Source organism: Hemitrygon akajei, chromosome 31, assembly GCF_048418815.1.
Source record: "Hemitrygon akajei chromosome 31, sHemAka1.3, whole genome shotgun sequence".
NCBI lineage: Eukaryota > Metazoa > Chordata > Chondrichthyes > Myliobatiformes > Dasyatidae > Hemitrygon > Hemitrygon akajei.
In genome coordinates this window covers 21,203,143-21,226,650 of record NC_133154.1, presented here as the reverse complement: position 1 = coordinate 21,226,650, position 23,508 = coordinate 21,203,143, and the positions used below count along the sequence as shown (strand labels likewise).

General features: G+C 44.6%; 1 protein-coding gene across 1 annotated transcript in view; it reads right to left on the bottom strand.

The window, feature by feature from the left end:
• LOC140719160 (GTPase KRas-like) overlaps positions 1-23,111 on the bottom strand; it is a 34,652-nt gene extending 11,541 nt beyond the window's left edge. Inside the window, exons 1-3 of the mRNA XM_073033577.1 lie at positions 22,961-23,111; positions 7,453-7,649; positions 594-772 (exon numbers count right to left, since the gene is read on the bottom strand). Coding sequence (XP_072889678.1) covers positions 594-772; positions 7,453-7,563 — 290 coding nt within the window. The 5' untranslated portion in view covers positions 7,564-7,649; positions 22,961-23,111. The remainder of the gene's footprint in view (positions 1-593; positions 773-7,452; positions 7,650-22,960) is intronic.
• Between the last annotated feature and the right edge of the window lie 397 nt (positions 23,112-23,508).

The following is a 23,508-nucleotide window of genomic DNA, read 5'->3' as shown; positions in this document are numbered from 1 at the left end:
TACAGCCAACCTTACGATTACTTACTTACAGCCTGTTACTCCGCTAGCGTTGAGGACAACAATGAAGATCCTCCATCTCTGGTGGTGTTCAGGCCTTCCTTCATCATCTCAGCAGTTTCCACTCGCTTTTCACTACTGTCAGTCATGCGAGTCCTGGGTGGAGACTCAGGAATACCGTCACGCTCAGATGTGGAAGGATTCTTCGTTGCTGTTTCCATAACAATTCTGTTTTACCAGTCAGGGTTGTTAGCTCTGAGCAAACCTGGAGGACCGGTGGACCACTCTTACTCTGGCCTCTACCTTTTGACCTGTTTGGGATGGGTGACTCTACCAAGAGTCATAGCACAAGGCCCTGACTCCAGCCAACATAGCTCCATGTGTCATTGAGGCACACACACACACACACCTCCAAACCACGACAAGGTTGTGGACTTAATGATTGGAAAGTACTTATTTTAAAGCTAAAACCTCCTTGAAGCACAAGTTAGACATCTCTAACTTTATATTGCGCCCTTTGCAGGAATAAAATGGAACTCCTTGGTTATATTTCGGTTGAAGATGGAAATATGTTCCAAGCACATAATAATACTAACCTGTACAGGTGGACATCCTCGAAAGATTTGATGTTATTGATAGCAAAAACACAGAGGAAACCTTCCCCTGTTCGCATGTACTGATCTCTCATAGCGCTGTATTCCTCTTGACCTGCAGTGTCCAGGATATCCAGTAGACATGTTTCTCCATCAATGACCACTTGTTTCCTGTAGGAATCCTGTCAAAGGAAGAGAGGTGGTCAGTAATCACATTTACCACCATCATTTGCTTCTGATCCTCATCACTAATACAAGCTTAGTCAGTCAAATTGTATGTTGGGAGGAGTTCAGGGAATCCGGAGTCCAGATGTGCAGCCTAAGATTCATTTTGTTCTGTCAGCGAATTCTTCCCAAATTTAGTGACTTTCTTGCAATGCCCACTCCCAGACTGAATCCGTGCAGATGTGGAATAAGCTGCACCCTTTCCAGTGCTAAGATTTCCTACTTCGTGAATAGAGAAAACAGAACCTCTATCCCATTTCAAAGGCACCTCAAGAACTCACAAGACCACTGACCCAGAATTGCAATTGGGACTCATAGAAATAGTTCCACGTTTAGTTGGTGTAAGTGAATAACAGAGTTCCCTCCTCCAACCCTCCCCACCACTGAGCATATCTACATGAAATGCTGTAGCAGGAAAGCAGTGCCCATCATCAGGGACACCCACCACCCAGACATGCTCTCTTTTTGCTACTGCCATCAGGAAGGTGGTAAAGGAGCTTCAGGACCTGCACTACCTGGTTCAGGAACAGTTATTTCCCCTCAACCATCTGGCTCTTGAACCGGAGGGAATAATTTCACTCAAATTGAAATGTTGCCACAGTAGTGACTCACTTTCAAGGACTCTTCATCTCATGTCCTCAGTGTTTATTGCTTTTTATTCATATTTCTTTCTTATTTTGTATTTGCACAGTTTATTGTCTTTTGCACACTGGTTGACTGCCTAAGTAGGTCTGGTCTTTCACTCATTTGTTATGGTTATTATTCTTCAGATTTACTGTGAATGCCCACCAGAAACTGAATCTCAGGATTGTATATGATGAAGTATATGTACTTTGGTAATAAATTTACTTTGAATTTTTGAATATTGAACTTTGGCACTATTCATTTTTACCATTTTACAATTCGCCACTGTCTGTAGTAGATTATTGCCTCCACTTCAGGGATGACTTTCACAAAACGTGAGGTGTTACAGTAGATATTGAAGCTAACTGCCTTGTCCTTGCAGTCCTTATTCAGTCCCATGCATTCAACAACCCAGTAAACACCAGTGTGCATATTTAAAGCAGATGGGACAAAAACAAACAAAAAATTCCTCATCCAAAGTTCCAAGTGTTGGTGAAGAGAGAAACAGTCAACACTGAAGGTCAGAACTGAGAAAAGGAGACAAGGGCAAGGGCAGTTTAACCAATAGGAAGAAAACTATGTTGTTAAGGAGAAATTAGGATTAGCTCACCCCTGTGTGATGGCCACATGAGACATGAGCAGCAGGACAAACTATACAGCAAGCAAAAGTACCCAGTCGTCACGTAAAACAGACAAAATGAGTTATCTAAAGTTGAAAAATGTGAAATTTAGAGTTTTGCAGACTACAATCTGCCACGATGTGGCTACCCTTGGGCTGGAGGAGCAACACCTCATATTCTGTCTGAGTAGCCTTCAACCTGATGGCATGTACATTGATTTCTCTAACTTCCGGTAATTTCTCCCCCTCTCCCTTCCCATTCTGTCTCTTATCTCTTCTCTGCTCACCCGCCCATTACTTCCCTCTGGTGCTCCTCCTCCTTCCTCTTTCCCTATGGTCTACTCTCCTCTCCTATCAGATTCTTTCTTCTTCAGCCCTTTATCTCTTCCACCAATCACCTCCCAGCTTCTTACTTCAGATGTTATGGTCTCCACAGAACCCTGACCTCAAAACCAGAAGCAAATGAGGCAGCCAAAGTCTGCAGAAGAACTGTGGCAAATTCTTCATGATCCTTGAAACAACCTACCAGCTGATTTTTTTTAAATATTTAAAATTGCACGACAGTGTACCCAAGGGAAATTATGCAGTTTTAAAGGCAAAGGGTGGTCACATACCAAATATTGATTTTATTTATTTATTTATTTATTTATTTATTTATTTTAAACTGTGATTTTGTTTGATATTTAGAAACTTTCAATTCATTATTTTTGATGGCATCTTTGCTTTACAGAACATTTTTTTTAAAAAACACATGTCTAAGACTTTTGCACACTTTACTCTTCTCCCCCACCCCCCAACCCACATCTTTCCACTTCCTTATTCTGGTTTGAGTCACTGAGCCAATAGACTGGTCATGGACTTATTTCCACCTGACATAATTTACTTACTATTATTTAATTATTTCTGGTTCTTCACCTTGCTATATTTCTACTCTATTCTTGGTTGGTGCAACTGTAACGAAACCCAGTTTCCCTTGGGATCAATAATGTATGTCTGTCTGTTTCTTCCTTTCCAGTCCTGAAGAAGGGTCTTGGCCTGAAACATCAACTATTTAGTCCCCTCCACAGATGCTGACCTGCTGAGTTCCTCCAGTATTTTGTGCGTGTTGCTCTGGATTTTCAGCATCTGCAGAGTCTTTTGTGTTTAGGTAGATGAGATGTCGCTGCTCGAACCTGCACCATCCTGGGACCAAACGTTCTTCCCAGGTGAAGAAGTGATTCACATGTACTTATTCCCCATTCAACACACTGCATTTGTTGTTCACTGTGCGGTGTTTTCAAACACAGGAGAAACCAACCCGTGGGTGATTGCTCTGTACGCCTACTGCAGGAGATGACTGAGCTTCCAGTTGTAAGCCGTGTTTATTCACCATCCCACTATGAACTTTGTAATGTCCTGCTCTGTTACAAACAGACCCAACACCTCATTATCCACCTGAGTATAGAGCCTTCTGCCCTTTGAAAATTCACTCTTTGCTCCTATTTTTATGAGATCATTTTTGCCTGCCACTATTTTACCTCTATCCCTGGTCTAGCCTGGAGTACTGACAACGAAGTCAGCCTAACTAGAGAAACAACAGCCTTCTGTGTTTGTGTAATCTGATGCTCACAAGTCCATTATTTCACCAGATCAGAGGAATGCCTTCTGTTCCTGATGCTTAAAGGGTAGTTAAGAACTGTTCCTGACCCTGGTGACCTGGGACCCAAGGTTCCTGTACCTCTTTCCTGATGGCAGCAGCGAGAAGAGAGCATGGCCTGGATGGTGGGATCCTTGGTGATTGATGCTACTTTCTTGTGGCAGTGCTCCTTGTAGGTGTGCTCAGTAATGGGGAGGGTTTATCCTGTGATGGTCTGGACTTACGTAGCCTTTTCTGGTCACAGGCATTGGTGTTCCCATATCAGGACATAACGTAACCAGTTGGGATTCTCTCCACTGTGCATCTCGTTTGATTCCCAAACCTCCCCAACAATGACTGCTCCACTTACACCTAACCTACTTTATTGACCCTTGCCAATAGCCTGTGATTTCAGGATCCCAGAATGTCCCAACTGGCCTTACTCACCTTTTCAAATCTCGCTCCCGTAATGTGCAAGCCAACGTTTCCTTGCGATCTCAGGCACGCAGAATCATGAGGGACATAGATAGGGTAAATACACACAACCTAATCCCCAGGGATTGGGAATCAGGAATGATAGGGCATAGGTTTAAGGTGAAAGGGGAGAGATTTAATAGGATCTGGGCGGGGGGGGGGGGGTAACTTTTTCCACCTAGAAGGGTACATATCTGAGTCTCGTTTCAGTGATGGCCCAAATTATTGGAGAAGATTCTTAAAGGCAGGATTTGTGAGTATTTGAAGCAGCATGGTCTGATTACCATGAGTTAGCAAGGCTTTGTAAAAGACAAGCCATGCCTCACGGGTTTGACTGCATTCTTTGAGGATGTGACAAAGCACATTGATGAAGTAGAGCAGATGATGTGCTGTTTACGGATTTTAGTAAGGGTTCCCATGGTAGACTCACTGAGAGATCCAGGGAGACTTGGCTGTGTGGATGCAGAATTCGCTTGCCCGTAGAAGGCAGAAGGTAATTGTAAATGGAGCATATTCTTCCTGGAGGTCGGTGACCAGTGGAGTTCTGGAGGGGTCCATTCTAGGACCCCTGCTCTTTGTGATTTTCATAAATGACTTGAATGAGGAAGTGGAGGGGTGGGTTCATAAGTTTGCAGATGATAGAACAGTTGATGGAGTTGTGGAGAGTGTGGAGGATTATTATAGGTTTTAGCAGGTCGTTGACAGGATGCAGAGCTGAAGCTTAGAAGTGGCAGATGTAGGTACAATCTAGACAAGTACGTAGTAATTTATTTTGGAAGGTCAAATTTGAAGGCAGAATACAGGGTTAAAGACAAGATTTTTGGCAATGTGGAGGATTAGAGGGACCTAGGGGTCCACGACCATAGGTCCCTCAAAGTCACCGTGCAAGTTGGTAGGGTTGTTAAGAAGGTATGTGTTGTGTTGACCAACTAAGGGCAATTGAGTTCAACAATCACAAGGTAATGTTGCAGCTCTATAAAACCCTGGTAAGACCGCACTTGTAATATTGTGGTTAGTTCTGGTCACCTCATTATAGGAAGAATGTGGAAGCTTTAGAGAGGGTGCAGAGAGGTACCAGGATGCTGCATAGTCTAGAGAACAAGTCTTATGAAGATATTTTGAGCAATCTAGGGCTTTTCTCTTTGGAGTGAAGGAGGATGAGAGGAGACTAGAAAGAGGTGTACAAGTTGATAAGAGGCTTTGAAAGATTGGCTAGCTAGAGTCTTTTTCCCCATGGAAGAAATAGCTGATATGAAGAGGCAGAATTTTAAGGTGACTGGAGGAAAGTATGGCGGGGTTTTCAGAGGTAATTAGCTTATTTATTTACTTTCACAGAGAGAGTGCTGAGCGCAAGGTATGGTCTGCCAAGGGTAGTTGTAGAGGCAGATGTATTAGGGACATTTAGAAACTGGTACATGGATGATAAAGAAATGGAGGGCTATGTAGGAGGGAAGGGTTAGATTGATTTTAGAGTAGGTAAAAATGTCAGCACAACACCGTGGGCAAAAGGACCCGTACTGTGCGATAATATTCTATGTTCCTATATGGACAAGCTGTCAAAGGAAGTAGTTAATGCAGCATTAAAAAATGATCAAGTACCTAAATAGAAAAGGGATATGGATCAAACGTAGGCAGATGAGACCAGTTTAAATGCGCCTCTTGGTGAGAATGGACCAGCTGGGCTGAAGGGCCTGCTTCTGTGTTTTATGACAATGGCCTCAAAACAAACCAGATAAAGGGAAGGTAGTCTGGGAAACTGGGAGTTCGTAAACCAGGGTTCAGAGCCTCAGGATATGAAGTGTTTCATGTAGAACCAAGACAAGAGGTTTCTTCATTCAGGAGACAGTGAGCCTGTGGAAACTTCACCACAGAAACTTGGGGACAAGTCATTAAACATATTTGAAGAAGCAGATAGATTTCTTAAAGCTAGAGATTAAGGGCTAAGGCTAGACAAGGTACAAGGTCTGAAGTGGATGATCAGACGTGACGGTGGATTGGTGCAACAGCCCCAGGGGCTGAGCAACACCCTCCTGCTTCAAACTTTCAGGTTTCTATTACACGTGGGAGGTGTGCTAGAGATACACCTCGACCAAAGGAGGTGTAAGGTGCTCCTGCAGGTCACCCTTGGGCAAGGTGTAGCACCTGCTTAGCCTTCACCCCCAATCAGGGTCATGTGAAGCTCTGGAAGTAGGCAGTGAATGGTCGTATGAGCAGCTGGTGCATATCACAAGTCCTGGTTATGCAACCACTGACGCCAGGCAAAAAATCTCTGAAGAGTATTGATGGTGGAGATGGTGGTGGACTTTAGGAGATCTAGGCCTCATATGGAGCCAGTGATCATTAATGGAGAATGTGTGGAGCAGGTTAAGACCTACAAGTATCTGGGAGTACAGTTAGACGAGAAGCTAGACTGGACTGCCAACACAGATGCCTTGTGCAGGAAGGCACAGAGTCGACTGTACTTCCTTAGAAGGTTGGCGTCATTCAATGTCTGTAGTGAGATGCTGAAGATGTTCTATAGGTCAGTTGTGGAGAGCGCCCTCTTCTTTGTGGTGGCGTGTTGGGGAGGAAGCATTAAGAAGAGGGACGCCTCACGTCTTAATAAGCTGGTAAGGAAGGCGGGCTCTGTCGTGGGCAAAGTACTGGAGAGTTTAACATCGGTAGCTGAGCGAAGGGCGCTGAGTAGGCTACGGTCAATTATGGAAAACTCTGAACATCCTCTACATAGCACCATCCAGAGACAGAGAAGCAGTTTCAGCGACAGGTTACTATCGATGCAATGCTCCTCAGACAGGATGAAGAGGTCAATACTCCCCAATGCCATTAGGCTTTACAATTCAACCGCCAGGACTTAAGAACTTTTTAAAAGCTATTATTAATGCTTTTTGAGATAGTGATTTAGATGCATATCATATTTTTTTACTGAGTTAAGTATTGTATGTAGTTAGTTTGCTACAACAAGTGTATGGGTCATTGGAAAAAAAAGTTGAATTTCCCCATGGGGATGAATAAAGTATCTATCTATCTATCTAATGCTGGGGTCACCCATCTTGTAAAGACACTGCCCAGAAGGCGGCAATGGCAACCCAATTTTGTAGAAGAATTTGCCAAGGATCACCATGGTCACGGAAAGAGCAATGATCCCTCACTCGATAGTCAGATTAAAGACAGATGGAAGACCCACATCATATCATTATGTTTTGTGTCATATTACATAATCGACATTTCTTCTTTTAGAGTCCATTTACCTCCAGTTTCCAATGCGGCACTTTATTTCCCTGCCTCATCTCAGCATCTCCACTTACCTCGATTGTTGGATCATATTCATCAACAAAGTGGTTCTGTATCAGCTGGATTGTCAGAGCACTTTTCCCCACGCCACCAGCTCCCACCACCACCAGCTTGTATTCTGTCATCTTCCCTTTGTTGCAGTGATGAGTATCATGAAGCAGGCATCTGGGTTTTAATCATGAGCATTCCTGTCCGTGATGTGATCTAACATCTGGAAAGAACATTAACATTTGTTATTCGGTCTCAAATTTAAAATGCGCCCCTTACATTTAAACATCTGCTTCAAGGTACAGGGCATCTCAGGGTAACAAGCCAGTTCCACTTTACAAATCTCTCGCTATGGCAGGAGCAATGCCTCTCTCTCTGTGACATGTCGAACTGTTGGAATGACTGCGGTTTTTGATGGACTTTAGATCATGGTCTCTTTGGGGGCTCTGCTCATGGCAGGTGGTGGTGGGGGGGGCTGATGCTTTTTGCTGAGGCAGGTGGGGGAGAGTGAGGGAGAGGGTTGATGCTTTGCTGCTGCGTGTGCACGGGAGGGGTGAAGTGGGGGCTTTGGGGTTCTGACGTTTTTCTGTCATCCATTCTTTGGGGTTTTTCTTCTATTTTGTGGACGTCTGTGGAGAGCAAGAATTTCAGCTGTATATTACAACATTCTCATTATTAAATGTAACTATTGAACAATCACAAGTCCGTTTTGTCCACAAATCAGAAAATACACAAATATCTTGGGATGAATCTCAAGAGTTGTATTCTGTATACATTCTCTGAATCTTTGAAATCTTTCTGATACCCATTCCAAAGAAAGGAAACCAGCTCTGCCATTTGTTGGAATGAACATACATATGTATATGCAGGGCCGTACAAAAGTCTTGAGCATATATACAGCTAGGGTGAGGGAATTCAAAGGAATGAGGTCAATAGGTAAAGGAGGCCGGAGAGGAAGGTGTCACCTCAGTAAGGTGGGGATTTTCATGCAGCACAGGTAGGTCAATACCACAACATGATACAATCAGAACAGGAATCGAAACCCAACAAGAGACAAAAGAAAAAAATTTCTTTTGTCAAAACGTGGACTCACTCAGTCGACCCATTTCACTGTATAGTTTGATGTACATGTGACAAATAAGGATAATCTTTCAGACTGAATCAGATCTTCAATTTGAACAGAGGGAAATACAACCGCATCATCAATAGGCTGAATCACCTTCTGTACTGAAGTTTCCATGAATCTAAAGGCCAGCGGAGAGAGTGAAAGCAGTAAAATTACATGGCAAGTTATCAAAATTTAAGGAAGGATCTTGATCAGATAGGCATGTGGGCAGAAGTTTGGTAGAAGGTTTCAATACAGGTTAAGTGTGAGGTGCTGCATTTCAACCAGGGTAGGGGCTGTGGAACAGAGGGACCAAACAATACCATTGTATAGTTCACTGTAAGTGGCATCACAGATAGACAGGATGGTGAAGGTGTTTAGTACACAGGCCATCATCGGCCAGGGCACTGAGTACAGGAATTGGGAAGTTATGTTGCCACCGTACAAGATATTGGCGAGGCTATACTCTGAGTACAGTCAGCCCTCCTTATCCGCTGGGCATTGGTTCCGGGACACCCTGCAGATACCAGAAAATGCAGATGCTCAAGTCCCTTATTTAACCTGTCTCAGTGTGGTGGACTTTAGGACCCAGCGGAGCTCGGGGCCCGCCGCCCACAGTGTTTCTGTTCTGTTGACAGAAAACGATCACGATTGAAAATAAAGTGGAAACTATAAAGCGATTGGAAAGAGGTGAAACACCATCAGTCACTGGAAAAGCGTTAGGCTACAGTCGGTCAACAATCAGAACAATTTTAAAGGATAATAATGGAGCATGTGAAGGCCCTGCCCCAATGAAAGCTACAATTATTACTAAGCAACGCAGTGGTTTAATTATTGAAATACATACATTTCTTAAGTATTTTATATGCATAGAAAGGTAAAATATAAACTACATGCTAAGACAAACGTTTGACTAACTGACACTAAATAATACCAAATGTACCTGTTCTGACTTAGAGAGCTTCCGTTTTTTCCTGATCCCAATCCGCGGTAACCTACGCACATCCTCTCGTATACTCTAAATCATCTGTAGATTACTTACAAAACCTAATACAATGTAAATGCTGTGTAAATAGTTGTTATACTGTATTGTTTAGGGAATAATGACAAGAAAAAAAGTCTGTACATGCTCAAACAACAAGTGCTGAAGCGAGAACTTCCGGATTTTCCCGATCCGTGGTTGGTTGAATCCGCGCAGGCGGAACCTGCGGATATGGAGGGCCGACTGTATTTCGTAAAGTTTTGGTCAGTCTGTCATAGGAATGACTCCATTAACTGGAAAAAAGTATGGAGAAGACTTACAAGGATGTTGCTGGCACTCAAGTCTCTGAGAGGAAGAGGGAGAATTTGGGCAGGCTAGGACTTTATTCCGTAGAGTGAGGGGTGACTTAAATCACAAGGGGCATAGGCAGGTTGAATGCCTTTTTCTTGGGGAAAGAGATCTAAAAATATATTGGACATAGGTTAAAGGAGAGAGGTGGATAATTTAAACAGAGATCCGAGAGGCAATTTCTTTACATAGAGTCTGGTTCATATATGGAATGAGCTGCCAGAAGAAATGGTGAGGCAGATGCAGTAACATCTAAAGGTCATTTAGACAAGGACACAGACAAGAGGGTTTTAGAGGGATATGGGCCAACAGCAGGCAAATGGGACTAGTTTGGTGGGCAGCATTGTCGGCATCGATGAGTTGGGCCACAGTGCGTTCTATTCTCGACGACAGAGAATAATAACAAGATCTTTCTTAGTCATTAATCCAAGGGAAGGATCCTATGAAAGGTAGTGAAATCAGCCCAGTAAATCATGGGTGAAGCCCTCCCACCACTGCGCACATCTACATGAAACGTTGTCTTAGGAAAGCAGCGTCCATCGTCAAAGATCCTCACCACCCAGGCCATGCTCTTTTCTTGCTGCTGCCATCAGGTAGAAGGTACAGGTACCTCAGGAGTCGCACCACCAGGTTCAAGACTTTTTAATACCCCTCATCCATCAGGCCCTGAACAAAAGGGGAAACTACACTCATTCTATTTCTGGTATTCCCACAACCGATGGTCTCACCTTAAGGACTCTTTTATCTTGTTATTTCATGCTCTTACATTTCATGTTATCTTATAGTCGTTATTTATTGCTATTTACTTATATTTGCATTTGCAGAGTTCGCTGTTCATTGTTCTTGTTTACAGTAACGCTTCTATAGGTTTGCTAAGTATGCCAGCAGGAAAAAGAATCTCAGAATTGTATGTGCTGACATGTACTGTACTCTGATAATAAATTTTACTTTGAGCCGATTTTTGTTGATTTCAAAATAATCCAATTTGATCACAGATTACATCAGGATCTAGATCAACTGGGAAAAGGGAGCCAAGAAATGGCAGATGGAACTTAACTCGGACAAGTGCAAAGTGAAGTATTTTGAGAAGTTAGACCAACCAGGGCAGGGCTTCCACTGTGAATAGCAATGTCCTCGGGAGTGTTGTAGAACAGAATCCTACACGCACAAGTACATAGATGATGACAGAAATATACCACCTAGACAAAATGGTGAAGACAACACACGGCACTTGTCCTCGTTGGTCAGGAGATTTAGTCTAAAAGCAGAGACAGCAGATTACAACCACAAAAGATGCAGGCAAGCCCGCACTCGGAGTACTATGTTCAGTTCTGGTTATTATACCGCAGGAAGAATGTGATTAAGCTAGGGACGATACAGAAAAGATTCACAAGGATTTGAGTTACAAGGAGAGACTGGATAGGTTGGGATTGTTTTCCCCAGAGCGAAAGACACCAAGAACTTCTCCTTATACAGGAGAAGTTTATAAAACCACGGTCAGCCTCTTTCCCAAACTAGAGGTCAATGGTTTAAGGAGAGAGGGGAATGATTTGAAAGGGACTTGAGGGATAAGATTCAAGACTCCCCCCCCGCCCCACCAAACACACACAGGGTGGTGTGCAAACAGAATGAGTTTCCAGAGAAGATTGCAAAGGTGAGTACAATTACAGAGTTTAAAAGACATTTGGACAGATAAAGGTTAAGCAAGGTTCTTGCAGGATATGGGCCAAAAGCAGGTAAATACGACTGGAGTAGGTATGCACCATGGTTGGCATGGACCATGGGGCTGAATAGCCTGTTATCACGCTGTGTTGCTCTGTGACTGTACTCGAGCAGACAGCTCTGCAGTCTTCCCGTATCTTGTCAGGAACAGTGGTTGATTACAACACGGCGCAGAGCGGTATCCCCCAACTTCAGCCGAAGTGGGCGTCACCAAACGAAGGGCACAGACGAAGCAACCACGGTCAGCCAAAACTGCCCAGAGGATTATCAATGCCTGCCACATTCCCTATCATTACACAACACAATCTGCAACCACTTACTTCTCTTCAAGTCAGATCAGAAATCAGATGAGATTGCAAGAAATCTCATGTCCTTAAGACTCCAAAGCCAGCTGAGCTTCTAACTGAGCCGTTGCACCATTTATCACCGTGGAATAGAGCACAGAACATAGAAATCTACAGCACATTACAGGCCCTTCAGCCCACAATGTTGTCCCAAGCATGTAACCTACTCTAGAAGCTGCCCAGGATTTCCCCACCGCATAGCGCTCTATTTTTCTAAGCTCCACATACCTATCCAAGAGCCTCTTAAAAGACTGTATCGTATCCGCTTTAATGACTGTCGCTGGCAGTGCATTCCACGCACCCACCACCCTCTGTGTGAAAAACTTACCCTTGACATCCCCTTGGTACCCATTTCCAAGCACCTTAAAACTATGCCCCCTTGTGTTAGCCACTTCAGCCCCGGGGAAAAAGCCTCCGGCTATCCACACAATCAATGCCCTTTATCATCTTATTCACCTCTATCAGGTCACCTCTCAACCTATTCTCATAAGGTACACCCTCCAATCCAGGCAACATCTTGTAAGTCTCCCCCGTGGCAGTGGAAGTTTGCCCACATTTACCCTGGTGCTAATACGTCATGTTACTAATTCATAACATATATGACAATGTGGTACCTGTACTTGTCCAGACAAACCTATTCACACAAGGCAGAGCAAACCAAAGCCAGTTAATTACCACTTAATTAATCAGAGTGAGGCAAGATGCGACTGCTAAAATAGGGACAGCGTTACTCTCCACTAAGCTGCTTAATGCTTGGATTTTTACCAGGACCACCTCACCTCCAGTCTTCATTATACCCTCCTCGGTCCACACACCCAGAAGCAACAACAAGAAAGAGAACAGCCACTTATTGATCCTTGTACAATGGTCTATTGCATTTACAGCTCTTCAGTAGTGAACCCAGTCATGCCCTCGTCTCACGGCTGCAATTAGGAAGGTGGAACAAGAGTCTCAGGATTCACATCACCAGGCTCAGGAACAGCTCAACCATCAACCAGTGGGGCTTAACTTCTTCAACTACACTCACACCGTCACTGAAATGTTCCCACAATCTCTATGGACTCGCTACCAAGGACTTGTCATGTTCTTGATGCTTATTGCTTATTTATGTATAATTGTTACTTTCTTCTCTTTTGTATTTGCAGTTTGTTGCACATTCCTTGTTTGCCCACCCCGTTGGGTGCAGTCTTTCAGTGATTCCATTATGGCTCTTGGATTTACTGAGTCTACCAGCAAGAAAACAAACCTTAGGATTTTATACGTACTTAGATAATAAACTTACTTTGAACCATTCCCTATCTGCATGCAGCAAGAGCTGCAGAACTTTAACAATACAAACAGAAATTCCTGGAAGAACTCAGAAAGTCAGACAGAGTATCACAGGCTGAAGACACCCCACATGACTATTCCTCCTCCCACAGATTTGGTCTCCTTCCAATATTTTAGATTTCTAATATTTACTAGTTTGTTTGGATTTTCATGACAGAGCATTCCAATAGCACGTGCATTTCATGTCACAGACGTCGGGACACTGATCAAGGCTGATCTAGTCCATACCCATCCTTTTGCCCACTGACATTAATTCCATTTACCTAAATTAGGAATGTACCCTTCAATACTTTAGAAACAGCTTATTCCCCTCCGCTGTGAGATTTCTGAATCGTTTATCTACTTTACTCTGATTTTGTACTAATTATTTATTGTAACAGCCACTTACGTATTGCATTGTACAGCTGTGGTAATAGGACATTTCAGGATATATGGCACGTCAGTGATAATAGGTTAGCAGGTTAATTGGCCATTGTACTATGATTAAGCTAGTATTAAATAGGTGGGTTGCTGGGTGTTGTACTACACTGTATCTCTAAATAATACAATAAACAACTCTAATGTCCATCTAAGTGCCTCTTAAATGCAGTAATTGTATCTGACTGCACTCTGTATAATAGAGAACTTGCCCTCAAATTCCTCTCACTTTAAAACTCTGCTAATGACTTTTGACATCTCACTGTCCATGCTTCGCATAACCTTACGCTCTTCTATCAAGTCACTCTCTGTCGCGACCTTCCTCACTCCATGGAAGGCAAACCAGGCCTATCCAATCCAGGCACAGTCCCCGTGAATCTCATCCGCGCTCTGTCCCACATTCTTCCTGGGGTGCAGCTAACAGCACAGCACTTAAATCTCACGAGCACGGCCGAGCCAGTGTGTTTCTGGAAAGTTGTCCATTTTCTGTCTCAAGTAAATGAGAGCAAGGATGCCACTTGCCTTCATCACCAGCTCATCCATCCACGGGTCACTTCCAGGGAACTACGGACTTCAACCCCAAAATTTCCCTGTTCATCATTATTCCTTAGTGACTTACCATCACTGCATACATCCTACCCCCTTATCCCACTTCCCAAAATACAATCACCTCTGAAATAAGTTCCACCTGTCATTTTCCTACACAATGCCCAAGGGAAGAGCCCAAGCTATTACAGGAAAGATACTAGCATGATTAGCTGATTGGAAGGAGGCAAAGAGTTGGAATAAACGGGGCCTTTTCTGGTTGGCTACAGGCGTCTAATGGTGTTCCACAGGGGTTGGTGTTGGGGCTGCTTCTTTTTATGTCTTGTGTCAATGATTTGGATGATGTAATTGATGGCTCTGTGGACAAGTTTGTGGATGATACAAACGTATATGGAGGGGCAGGTAGTGTTGTAGAAGCAGGGATTCTGCAGGACTTAGACAGTAGGAGAATGGGCAAAGGAATGGGCAGATGGAATAGTGTTGGTACATGGACGATCATGCACTTTGGTAGAAGGAATAAAGGTGTAGACTACTTTCTAAATGGAGACCAAATTCAGAAATTAGAGGGGCAAAAGGGACTTGGGAGTCCTCGTGCCAGATTCCCTAAAGATTAACTTGCAGGTTGAGTCAGTGGTGGGGAAGGCAAATGCAGCATTAGCATTCATTTCGAGATTTGATTACAAGAGCAAGGATGTAATACTGAGGCTTTACAAGGTACTAGTCAGGCTACATTTGACTTGCAAACAGTTTTGGGCCTGCTATCCAAGAAAGGATGTGCTGGCGTTGGAGAGGATCCAGAGAAAGGTCACAAGAATGAAAGGGTTAATGTATGAAGAGAGTTTGATGACTCTGGGCTTGTACTTGCTGTAGTTTAGAAAAATGAGGGGGAAATCTCATTGAAACCTATCAAATATTGAAAGGATTAGATGGAGTGGACATGGAGCGGGTATTGCCTACAGTGGGGGGAGTCTAGGACCAGAGGGCACAGCCTCAGCCATTAGAAAAGAGGTGAGGAGAAATTTATTTTGCCAAAGGTTGGTGAATCTGTGGAATTCAATGCCACAGGTGACTGTGGAGGCCAAGTCATTGGGTGTATTTAAAGAGGAGGTTGATCGGTTCTTGGTTAGTAAGATTGTAAAAGGTTATAGGAGAAGGCAGGAGAAAAAGATTGAAAGGGCTAATAAATCAGAGCAGACCTGATGGGCCAAATGGCCTTATTCTGACAATAAGGACATCCTTCCACCATCACCCTCTGTCTCATCTGTCAGTAAGCCAATTTTGGATCCAATTAGCTACCTTGTCCAGAATTCCAAAATGATGTCAGTCCTCCTCATGGTCTATATCTCATTCATGTGGCTGTAGAAACTTGTTAAACATCGCTATCACACCTCCCCAGTAGCATATTACAGGCACCAACCACTCTGTGTGAAAATGGCATGCCTATATACTTTACCCCTCTTGCTTTAAACCTATGCCCTCTAGTGCTTGACGGGTTTCCATTCTCAAGGATACAAGAGAGACAGTGCATCTTTATGCTGTCAATATAGCGGCAAAATACCCCTACCCCAAAAGAAATTGCAAAAAAAAGTTTTATGGTCATTTCTTGTACTTTCAGACATACTGAACAACATATCAAAGGTTGGACAGAAACGGAGTGTGGAAAAGCAAAAAAAAAAATCTGATGTTAAAAAAATGGCTGCCAATGAAAAGAATCAGACCCATACCGGTCTTATTTTGCTATATTTCACTATTTCTAACAATGGTAGTGCCATAATTGTGGTATAAAATGTGACTGGGAATACCCGCAGGCTCGTCTCTATCTCCTGAAGATGCATGCATTGGAGGGTGACAACCCTGAGTTTCAGCAGAAGTTCCAGTCTGGGTTCTATGTAATCAGATGCAGCAGCCAACAGTGGGCTGGCCTTGACTCTGATCTTGTGATAGAACCGACACTAACGTGCTCACTGAAAAGCCAAGGGGGCCTAACACGAGGAAGTGGGATGTCAGAGCACCAGCGAGCAGTTTGGACTATGTCTTCCACCGTGTCATCCTCTTACAACCTTGCCATGCAAAAACTGACCGCGAATAGTTCCACAACAGGTGAACAACATAAGGAGTTGTCCACCTCCAGAGCGAGCAGAGATGAGGCTGACTTTGAGAAAGTCGCAGCAAAACTGGACGTTTCATGCCATTTTCAGATGTTAAATCATTGCGCAGCATCATCACAGGGGTTTATGTAAATGAGGACGTCAATGTACATGACCTGCTCACAATAGGAAATGACATCGTTAGGAAGATGGATGGCACAAAAGGAGTTCAAAGGTCAAGGCCCTAGCATCCAGCAGGACAGTCGAAGTTGCTGAAGACCGTACCATAGATCCGGCTAGAAGAAGTGATGAACTATGAACTCTGTCTATATCCGATGTCTTGGTCTGAAGCAAAGAACATCTTGCACCAACCGGATAAGCCACAACTGGCAGAAGTGATAAACTATGTCACCTCCAAATTGGACAATACTGTCACACAGACGGCTCCAGTGACAGATCACTATGTTCCAGATGGAGGATCACTTCTGCACCGCTTAAAATGGACAGAGGGGTGCATCTACAGTTCAATTGCAGATGACTACACCTCATTCACTACGCCAGAGCCACTGTTGTGTTTGATGGTTATGGGGTTGGGCCAAGCATAAAGGACTGTACTCATCAGCATCCAAGTAGAAATTTGAACGCGAACAAGGTGAACATTACAGGGGCGACAAAATCTGTTGGAAAAAAAGGAGGACTTCTTGTCGAATGAGGCAAACAAGCAGTTAATTATCCGGCTCATCATGGAACGTTTGCGACAGAGAGGCTGTGAAGTGATTCAAGCTGAAGGAGATGCCAATGTTGAGATTGCAAAAGCAGCCATCACAATGTCTGCCACCCTTGTTGGAGAAGACACAGATCTCCTCATACTCTTGCTCTACCATGTAGTGGTAACAAACGGCACTGAACTCTATTTCCACTCGGACAAGGCAAAATCAAATGCCTATATTATCAAGGTCCTTAAGCAGATACTCAGAGAAGCAACTTGTAATGATCTATGGTTTCTCCGTGCCTTTACCGGATGTGACTCAAAGTCCAGAGTACTTGGGATCGGAAAGAAGTCGGGGTTCCAAAGAATCATCAAGAAAGAGAAGGGAATCAAAGACTGTTCGAAAGCATTCTGTTCACCAAAGCAAAGACAGGATGTTGTGGAAACCAATGGCTATAGGGCAATGGTGGCATTGTTCAACAGAAATCAGAACGACTCCCTGGCATCTATCAGATACAATATGCTCTGCAAGAAAGTTGCACAAGCTAAGACTTTCATCACGCCTGAAAGACTGCCACCAACCACCTCAGCCTGTAAATTTCACTACCTGTGGACTTACTACCAGGTTATAGAGTGGATGGGCTGTAGTGATGAAATGGAGCTGTCTGAGTGGGGATGGAGGGTAGAAGGGGGAAAAGCTTGTTCCAGTGACGACAGACAAAAGGCCTGCTCCAGAGGTACTTATTCAGATGATTCACTGCAACTGTTCGGGAGGGTGCAATACGCGAAAGTGAACCTGCAGAAAGCATGTGCTGGAATGCACCAGTGCGTGTGGGCATTGCCAAGATGGCAACTGTGACAATGTGACAAATGAGCCAGTGATAGAAGAGGATGATGAACAAGACAGCATCTGAGAAGCCATAAGGTGGCATATTATGTGTCATGACGTCAGTATTTAATACCAGAATTGACCCTTGATTGCGTCCTTGATGTTGTCATGACATCAGTACAACTGCAACTTTCATTCCAGGAACTACTGTTATTTGAAAAACTGTTGGTGAAAAGAGCATTCATTAAAACATCAGCTTTAAAAAACTTGCAATTTGATGGTTAGCAGTCATATTTTTGATGTTTTTCTGCTGGCAGCCATCTTGTTTTTTGATGTCATTTTTGGATACTTCCCTGTGTGTCAAAATTGTCCAACTTTTGATATGTTGTTCTCCACATCCAATAGTACAATAAATGATCATAGGTGGTATATTGGCCCACCTATCTCGTGAGCAATGCCAACATCACAGGCACTGGATAAATGGAAGCAAACAGTCACTTCCAGCTCCCAAACAACCATGTGTTCTTAGACTCTCCAACAGGAAGCTTAAATTCTTATCTCCATTTATGTTTGGGGGCCAAATTCCAGGTTTCCTTGCTGGAATTTTCAAGACTGGAGCCTTTGCCCCAACGTAGGCAACTCCACATTTAACCAGCTGCCTCCCTGTTCAAAGACAAGCAGGTCCGGATCACTTGCACTGCAGGACCAGAAATCGTGACAAACATTGCAGGACCTCTCCCACCAGCAAATAAGCTTCCATCTTCCGAAACTCTCAGAATCAGGTGTCCAGCTGAGCTATTTGGCCGAAAGCTGACCTCAGATGGTCTCAAGTCAAGCAGCTCCGTGCTGGAACATCAAAAACAGTATTTGTTAACTCAACAGGTCAGGCAGCGCTGAGTGAGAGAGAGGACACACACACACTCACACGTGGTGGCTGTGAGTTGGTTTGGGGGCATGACAGAATACTGTTACTTGCTTCATTCAATACCTTTCAAAAATACATAGATGTACCAAGCTGTACAGGTTTGGGGAAAAGTTGCTGGGGGAGATTGAACTGTGCAGACATTTGGTGGGCTGGGAGAGAGAGAGAGAGGAAACAACAGACCACAGAAATCAAGAGATTTATGGAAGAGAGAAAAAAAATTATATTTCAAAACTGCCTACTTACGAGTTGAGTGCTAGAAAATAGGATTAGTGTAGATGGGTACTCAACAGTCAGCACAGATGTGATGGGCCAAAGAACCTACTCCTCCACAGTCAGGAAGGAGGTACAGAAGCCTGAAGGCACACAGTCAGCAATTCAGGAACAGTTTCTTCCCCTCTGCTATCTGATTTCATGAACACTACCTCTCTACTTTTTTTTAATTTCTGTATTTTTTTTGCACTATTTATTTTAAGTGAACTACTTAATATACTTACCGTAATTCAGTTTTTTCTCTATATTTATCATGCATTTTGTTGTAGTGCTTTTGTAAAGTTAATGAATTTCACTACATATGCTGGTGATATTAAACCCGATTCAGATTCTGATCCTCCTCTTGAAAGCTTCCCGGCTCTCCCCCATGCCTTTGGTCACTCTGTACCCAGCGGCTCCCATAGCCTTGTGGCTACTGAGCCTCTGTTCATCGCAGCTCCCCGGCCAACATTCCTCCCTCACCAGCAGCAGCTCAACTTCAGAATTCTCAGCCTCAAATTCAGGTCCCGCTCCCCCCTCAACATACGCCCCCTTCCCCCCCCACCGCCCACAGCCCCGCTCCCTCCGTACCTCCACGCACTCCTGAGCATCATTGTTCTCAGAATGTCAGGCCCTCGGTCGTGAGGACGATCTTTGGAATTCCCTCCCCAAGCCGTTTCGGCTTTGGCTAAGATCTTGGTACCCAAATCAAACTCTTCACCCCCTGCTAGGGAGGGTAGCCACCTGTACCCGATCACTCTCTCTGCCAGCCACCCTCGCCCAACTTCACCTCCTGAAAGGGTGTTGTGTCTGTTAACCTTCCTTCCCCTGCTGCCAGGAACCTTCCTTCCTCATTCTCTGCCCACGGCCAGTGAGGAGGAACAAACCGTAAAAGCAAATCAGAACAGCCACAGCTCGTTCTGATGAGGAGAGGGAACAGGACTGTCAGAATGGTCAGTTCACTCACAGTGGTGCCAGACACCAGTGCCATGTAGGGGTGGGAGGAGTACCGTGGGTTCACTGAGACGCCATTACTGACCTAGCACGTCAAACTCCATGGCAGCGTAGCGATCAGCGCGACGCTATTACACATTGGGGTGTTTTGGAGTTTGGAGTTCAGTTCCGGCGCTGTCCGTAAGGAATCTCTGAACGTCCTGCTTGAGGAATGCACTGTGTTTTCCCTGGGTCCTCTCGTTTCCTCCCTCAGTCCAAAGACATACCAGGTCAATCAATTGGCAATTGTAAATTGTCCTGTGATTAGGTTAAGGTTAATTGGGGTTGCTGAGCAGTACAAGTTGAAGGGCCGAAGGGCCTACTCCGTGCTGTATTGCTAAATAAGTAATAAATAAATGCCATTACTGTTTTGTGGCTGTCTGTGGAGAGTAAGAATTTCAGGTTGTATATTGTAAACATTTTCTGATATTAAATAAAGGTCTGGAATGAAGCAGTGGACATGCGCAGGGTCACCGGACTGTGACTGCAGTGTTTTTCGGTAGAAATGTGGGAGCAAAGGAACGAAAACTGGAAAACTGGGAAGGTCAGGCGCTGTCCGCAGAAAGAGCAGCAGAGGTACTGCATCAGGCTGAAGACCTTTCAATAGACACACGGGCTCTGGGACAGTTCTTCTGGTCGAGATGGCGCCGAACTGTGGTCTCTGTCGAATTTCTGGCCCAGACCTAGCTGTTTTCTGGGTTTGTAGGGATGGTGTTGGGGATAGAGAGAAGAGATAGGAGTCAGTTTAGTGTTTAGGGACAGGGATGTGGGGAAGTTAGATGTCAGGCCACAGTCTACACCTCTGCTCTATATTTGAATGTCAGCGACGTGGATGTACGACCGGCAGACAAGCAAGGCCGAGGGCTGGCGGTCACCCCCAGGTCAGCGAGTCATCGGCAGGTTCAGAGACTGTGTGGGCAGGAAGCACAAGGACCGGACACCCCCGGGTATCTGAGTCGGTGAGACCAGAGTTTGAGGCCTAGGGTTCAAAGTCTGTAGTTGGGGCCTGGAGTTCAGGATCCTTATTCATCGTCATCAACAACTTTGGAGCTTGGGATCTTAGTTTATCATTATTGGCGAGTCCGATGATCGATATCGAAGGATCTCGCCCGATGGCCAAAACCTGGGTCTGCAAGTCCATTGGGGAAATCAGAGGCCCAATGACTGCAAATCGGCCAAATCCACTGGATCTGGCCTAGTTCTGAGTTTGGAATGCCGTGTGAGTGGGAGGGAGGAACTGGATTGTTTGCTGTTGTTTTGTTGTCTTGTGTTGTACTGCTGAGCATGATGGGAATGCTATAATGGTACTGGAGTGTGCGGCAACACTTGTGGGCTGCCCCCAGCACACCCTTAGACTGTGCAGACTGTTGATGCAAATGACACATTTTACTGCCTGTTTCGATGTACATTGAAATGAATCTGAATCTGGACCAATACACACACCCCCCCCCCACCCCACCACCCACCCACTCATGTGATGTTATCTACCCAGAGATAGCTATTGGTCCAGATACATTACCCCCACAATCACTATCTCACACACACAGTCACAGACAACCATGTGTGATGTTATCTACCCAGAGATAGTTATTGCTTCAGACACAACGTTACCCCCACAATCAGTTACCAGATTCAATATTACACACACACATACAACACATTCAACAGTATAACACAGATCCTTTGGCCCACAATGTTGCATTAAACCAACTAAATTAACGCCAAACCAAACTAATCTCTTCTGCCTACACGATGTCCATATCCCTCCATTTTCTGTACATTCATGTACCTATCCAAGAGCCTCTTAAACCCCTCTATTGTACATGCCTCCACCACCAACCCTGGCAGTACATTCCAGACACCCACCACCTCTCCGTGTAAAAACCCCTTGCCCTGCACATCTCCTTTGAACCTTCCCTCCTGACCTTAAATGCACACCCTGTCCCTGAGAAAATAACAAACTTGCTACTTATCTACGCCTCTCAATCTTATGACCCTCTATCAGATCTCTCCTCAGATTCAGAGAAATCAGTCCAAGTTCGTCCAACATCACCTTAAAGCACACACCCTCCATCCAGACAGAATTTTGGTAAACCTGTTCTACATTCTCTCCAAAGCCTGTTAAGTGGGTAGAATATTCCAATTACAGCCTAACTAGTTTTATATAGCCACAATATCATTTTCTCACTCTCCAACTCAATATCTCAACTGATAAAGACAAGTATAACTGACGTCATTTTATTACCCTATGTCGCCTGTGTAGCTGCAGACTTGGGTTCCAAAATCCCTACATACACCAACACTGTTAAGGATCCTTTGCATTTGATCTCTTCACATTTGGCCGGATTAAATTCCATCTGCAATTGATGTATATGCCGCTGTATGCTTTATTTGTTATTTCATTTAGCGAAACATCGCCTAACAGGGCCTTCGACAAACCCCGTTTAACCCCAACCTTATGATCAATTAACCTACCCGGGACATTTTTGACTGTGGGAGGTTACCGGGAGGACCCACGCTATCCACGGGGAGGATGTAAAGAGACTCCCTACGGGACGGTGCCGGAATTTAACTCCGAGACGTCCCGAGCTGTAAAATGCGTCGCGCTAACGCCTTCTCCCAAGCACAAGATCACCAATCTTAGCGACGTCTGCAAATTCACTAACCCACGTATACAGGCTATTTATACTGTACGTGTATACTGCAAGCGGCAGAGACACCGCCAGCCGGAGTAAATCCCATCGCCCTCGATCCGCTGTCTTTAACGGGCAAGCCAATTCTGGACCCAAACAGCCAAGTCACCGTGTTGGCTACAGAGAGGCATTTCTGCCCCAAACACAGTTACCCCGAAACAACTTTACCAACACCCCCGCCACTGCCCGGATACAATGTTACCCACCCAGATACACTGTTACCGACCCCCACACACAGTTACACTGTTACACTCACCCGCCCATCGCCAACACACGGGAACCAGCACCTCCGCTCCGCTCCGGGACCGCCCAACCAATAGCATCGGCGGCCGCTCGGGGCAGCCAGCCAATCACAGCGCGTCACCGGTTGGATTTTGTCCAGTGAGCACAGGCGGGCCTCTGCCGTCTGTCTTACGGCTGCCTGTGAAATATTCCTGGAACGAAGGTTCAATATATAAAAAAAAACACGTAGTGAATAATTCGAACCAATTGGTCACGGGGCTGGCGTTTCGGCATAATTAGCTGACTTGGGTTGTTCGCTGTAACGGAGGAACAGCGGGAGAGTAAGCCGCAAGAGGAGGGACTCAGGGGAAAACGTCAGGACCCAGAGTTTGACAGAGGCAATTCCGCTGGGTGGGATGGGGCGCCCCTCCTTCATTATTTATGAAAATTATTCGGATGTGAGTGTGCATTGTATGATTTGTTAGTGAAGTAGTCTTCTCTGAACTACAGGGAGATCTTGGTCAGTTAGAGAGTGTACTGGAGCGTGGCAATTTTTAAAAAATTAACAAGTGTGAGTTGGGG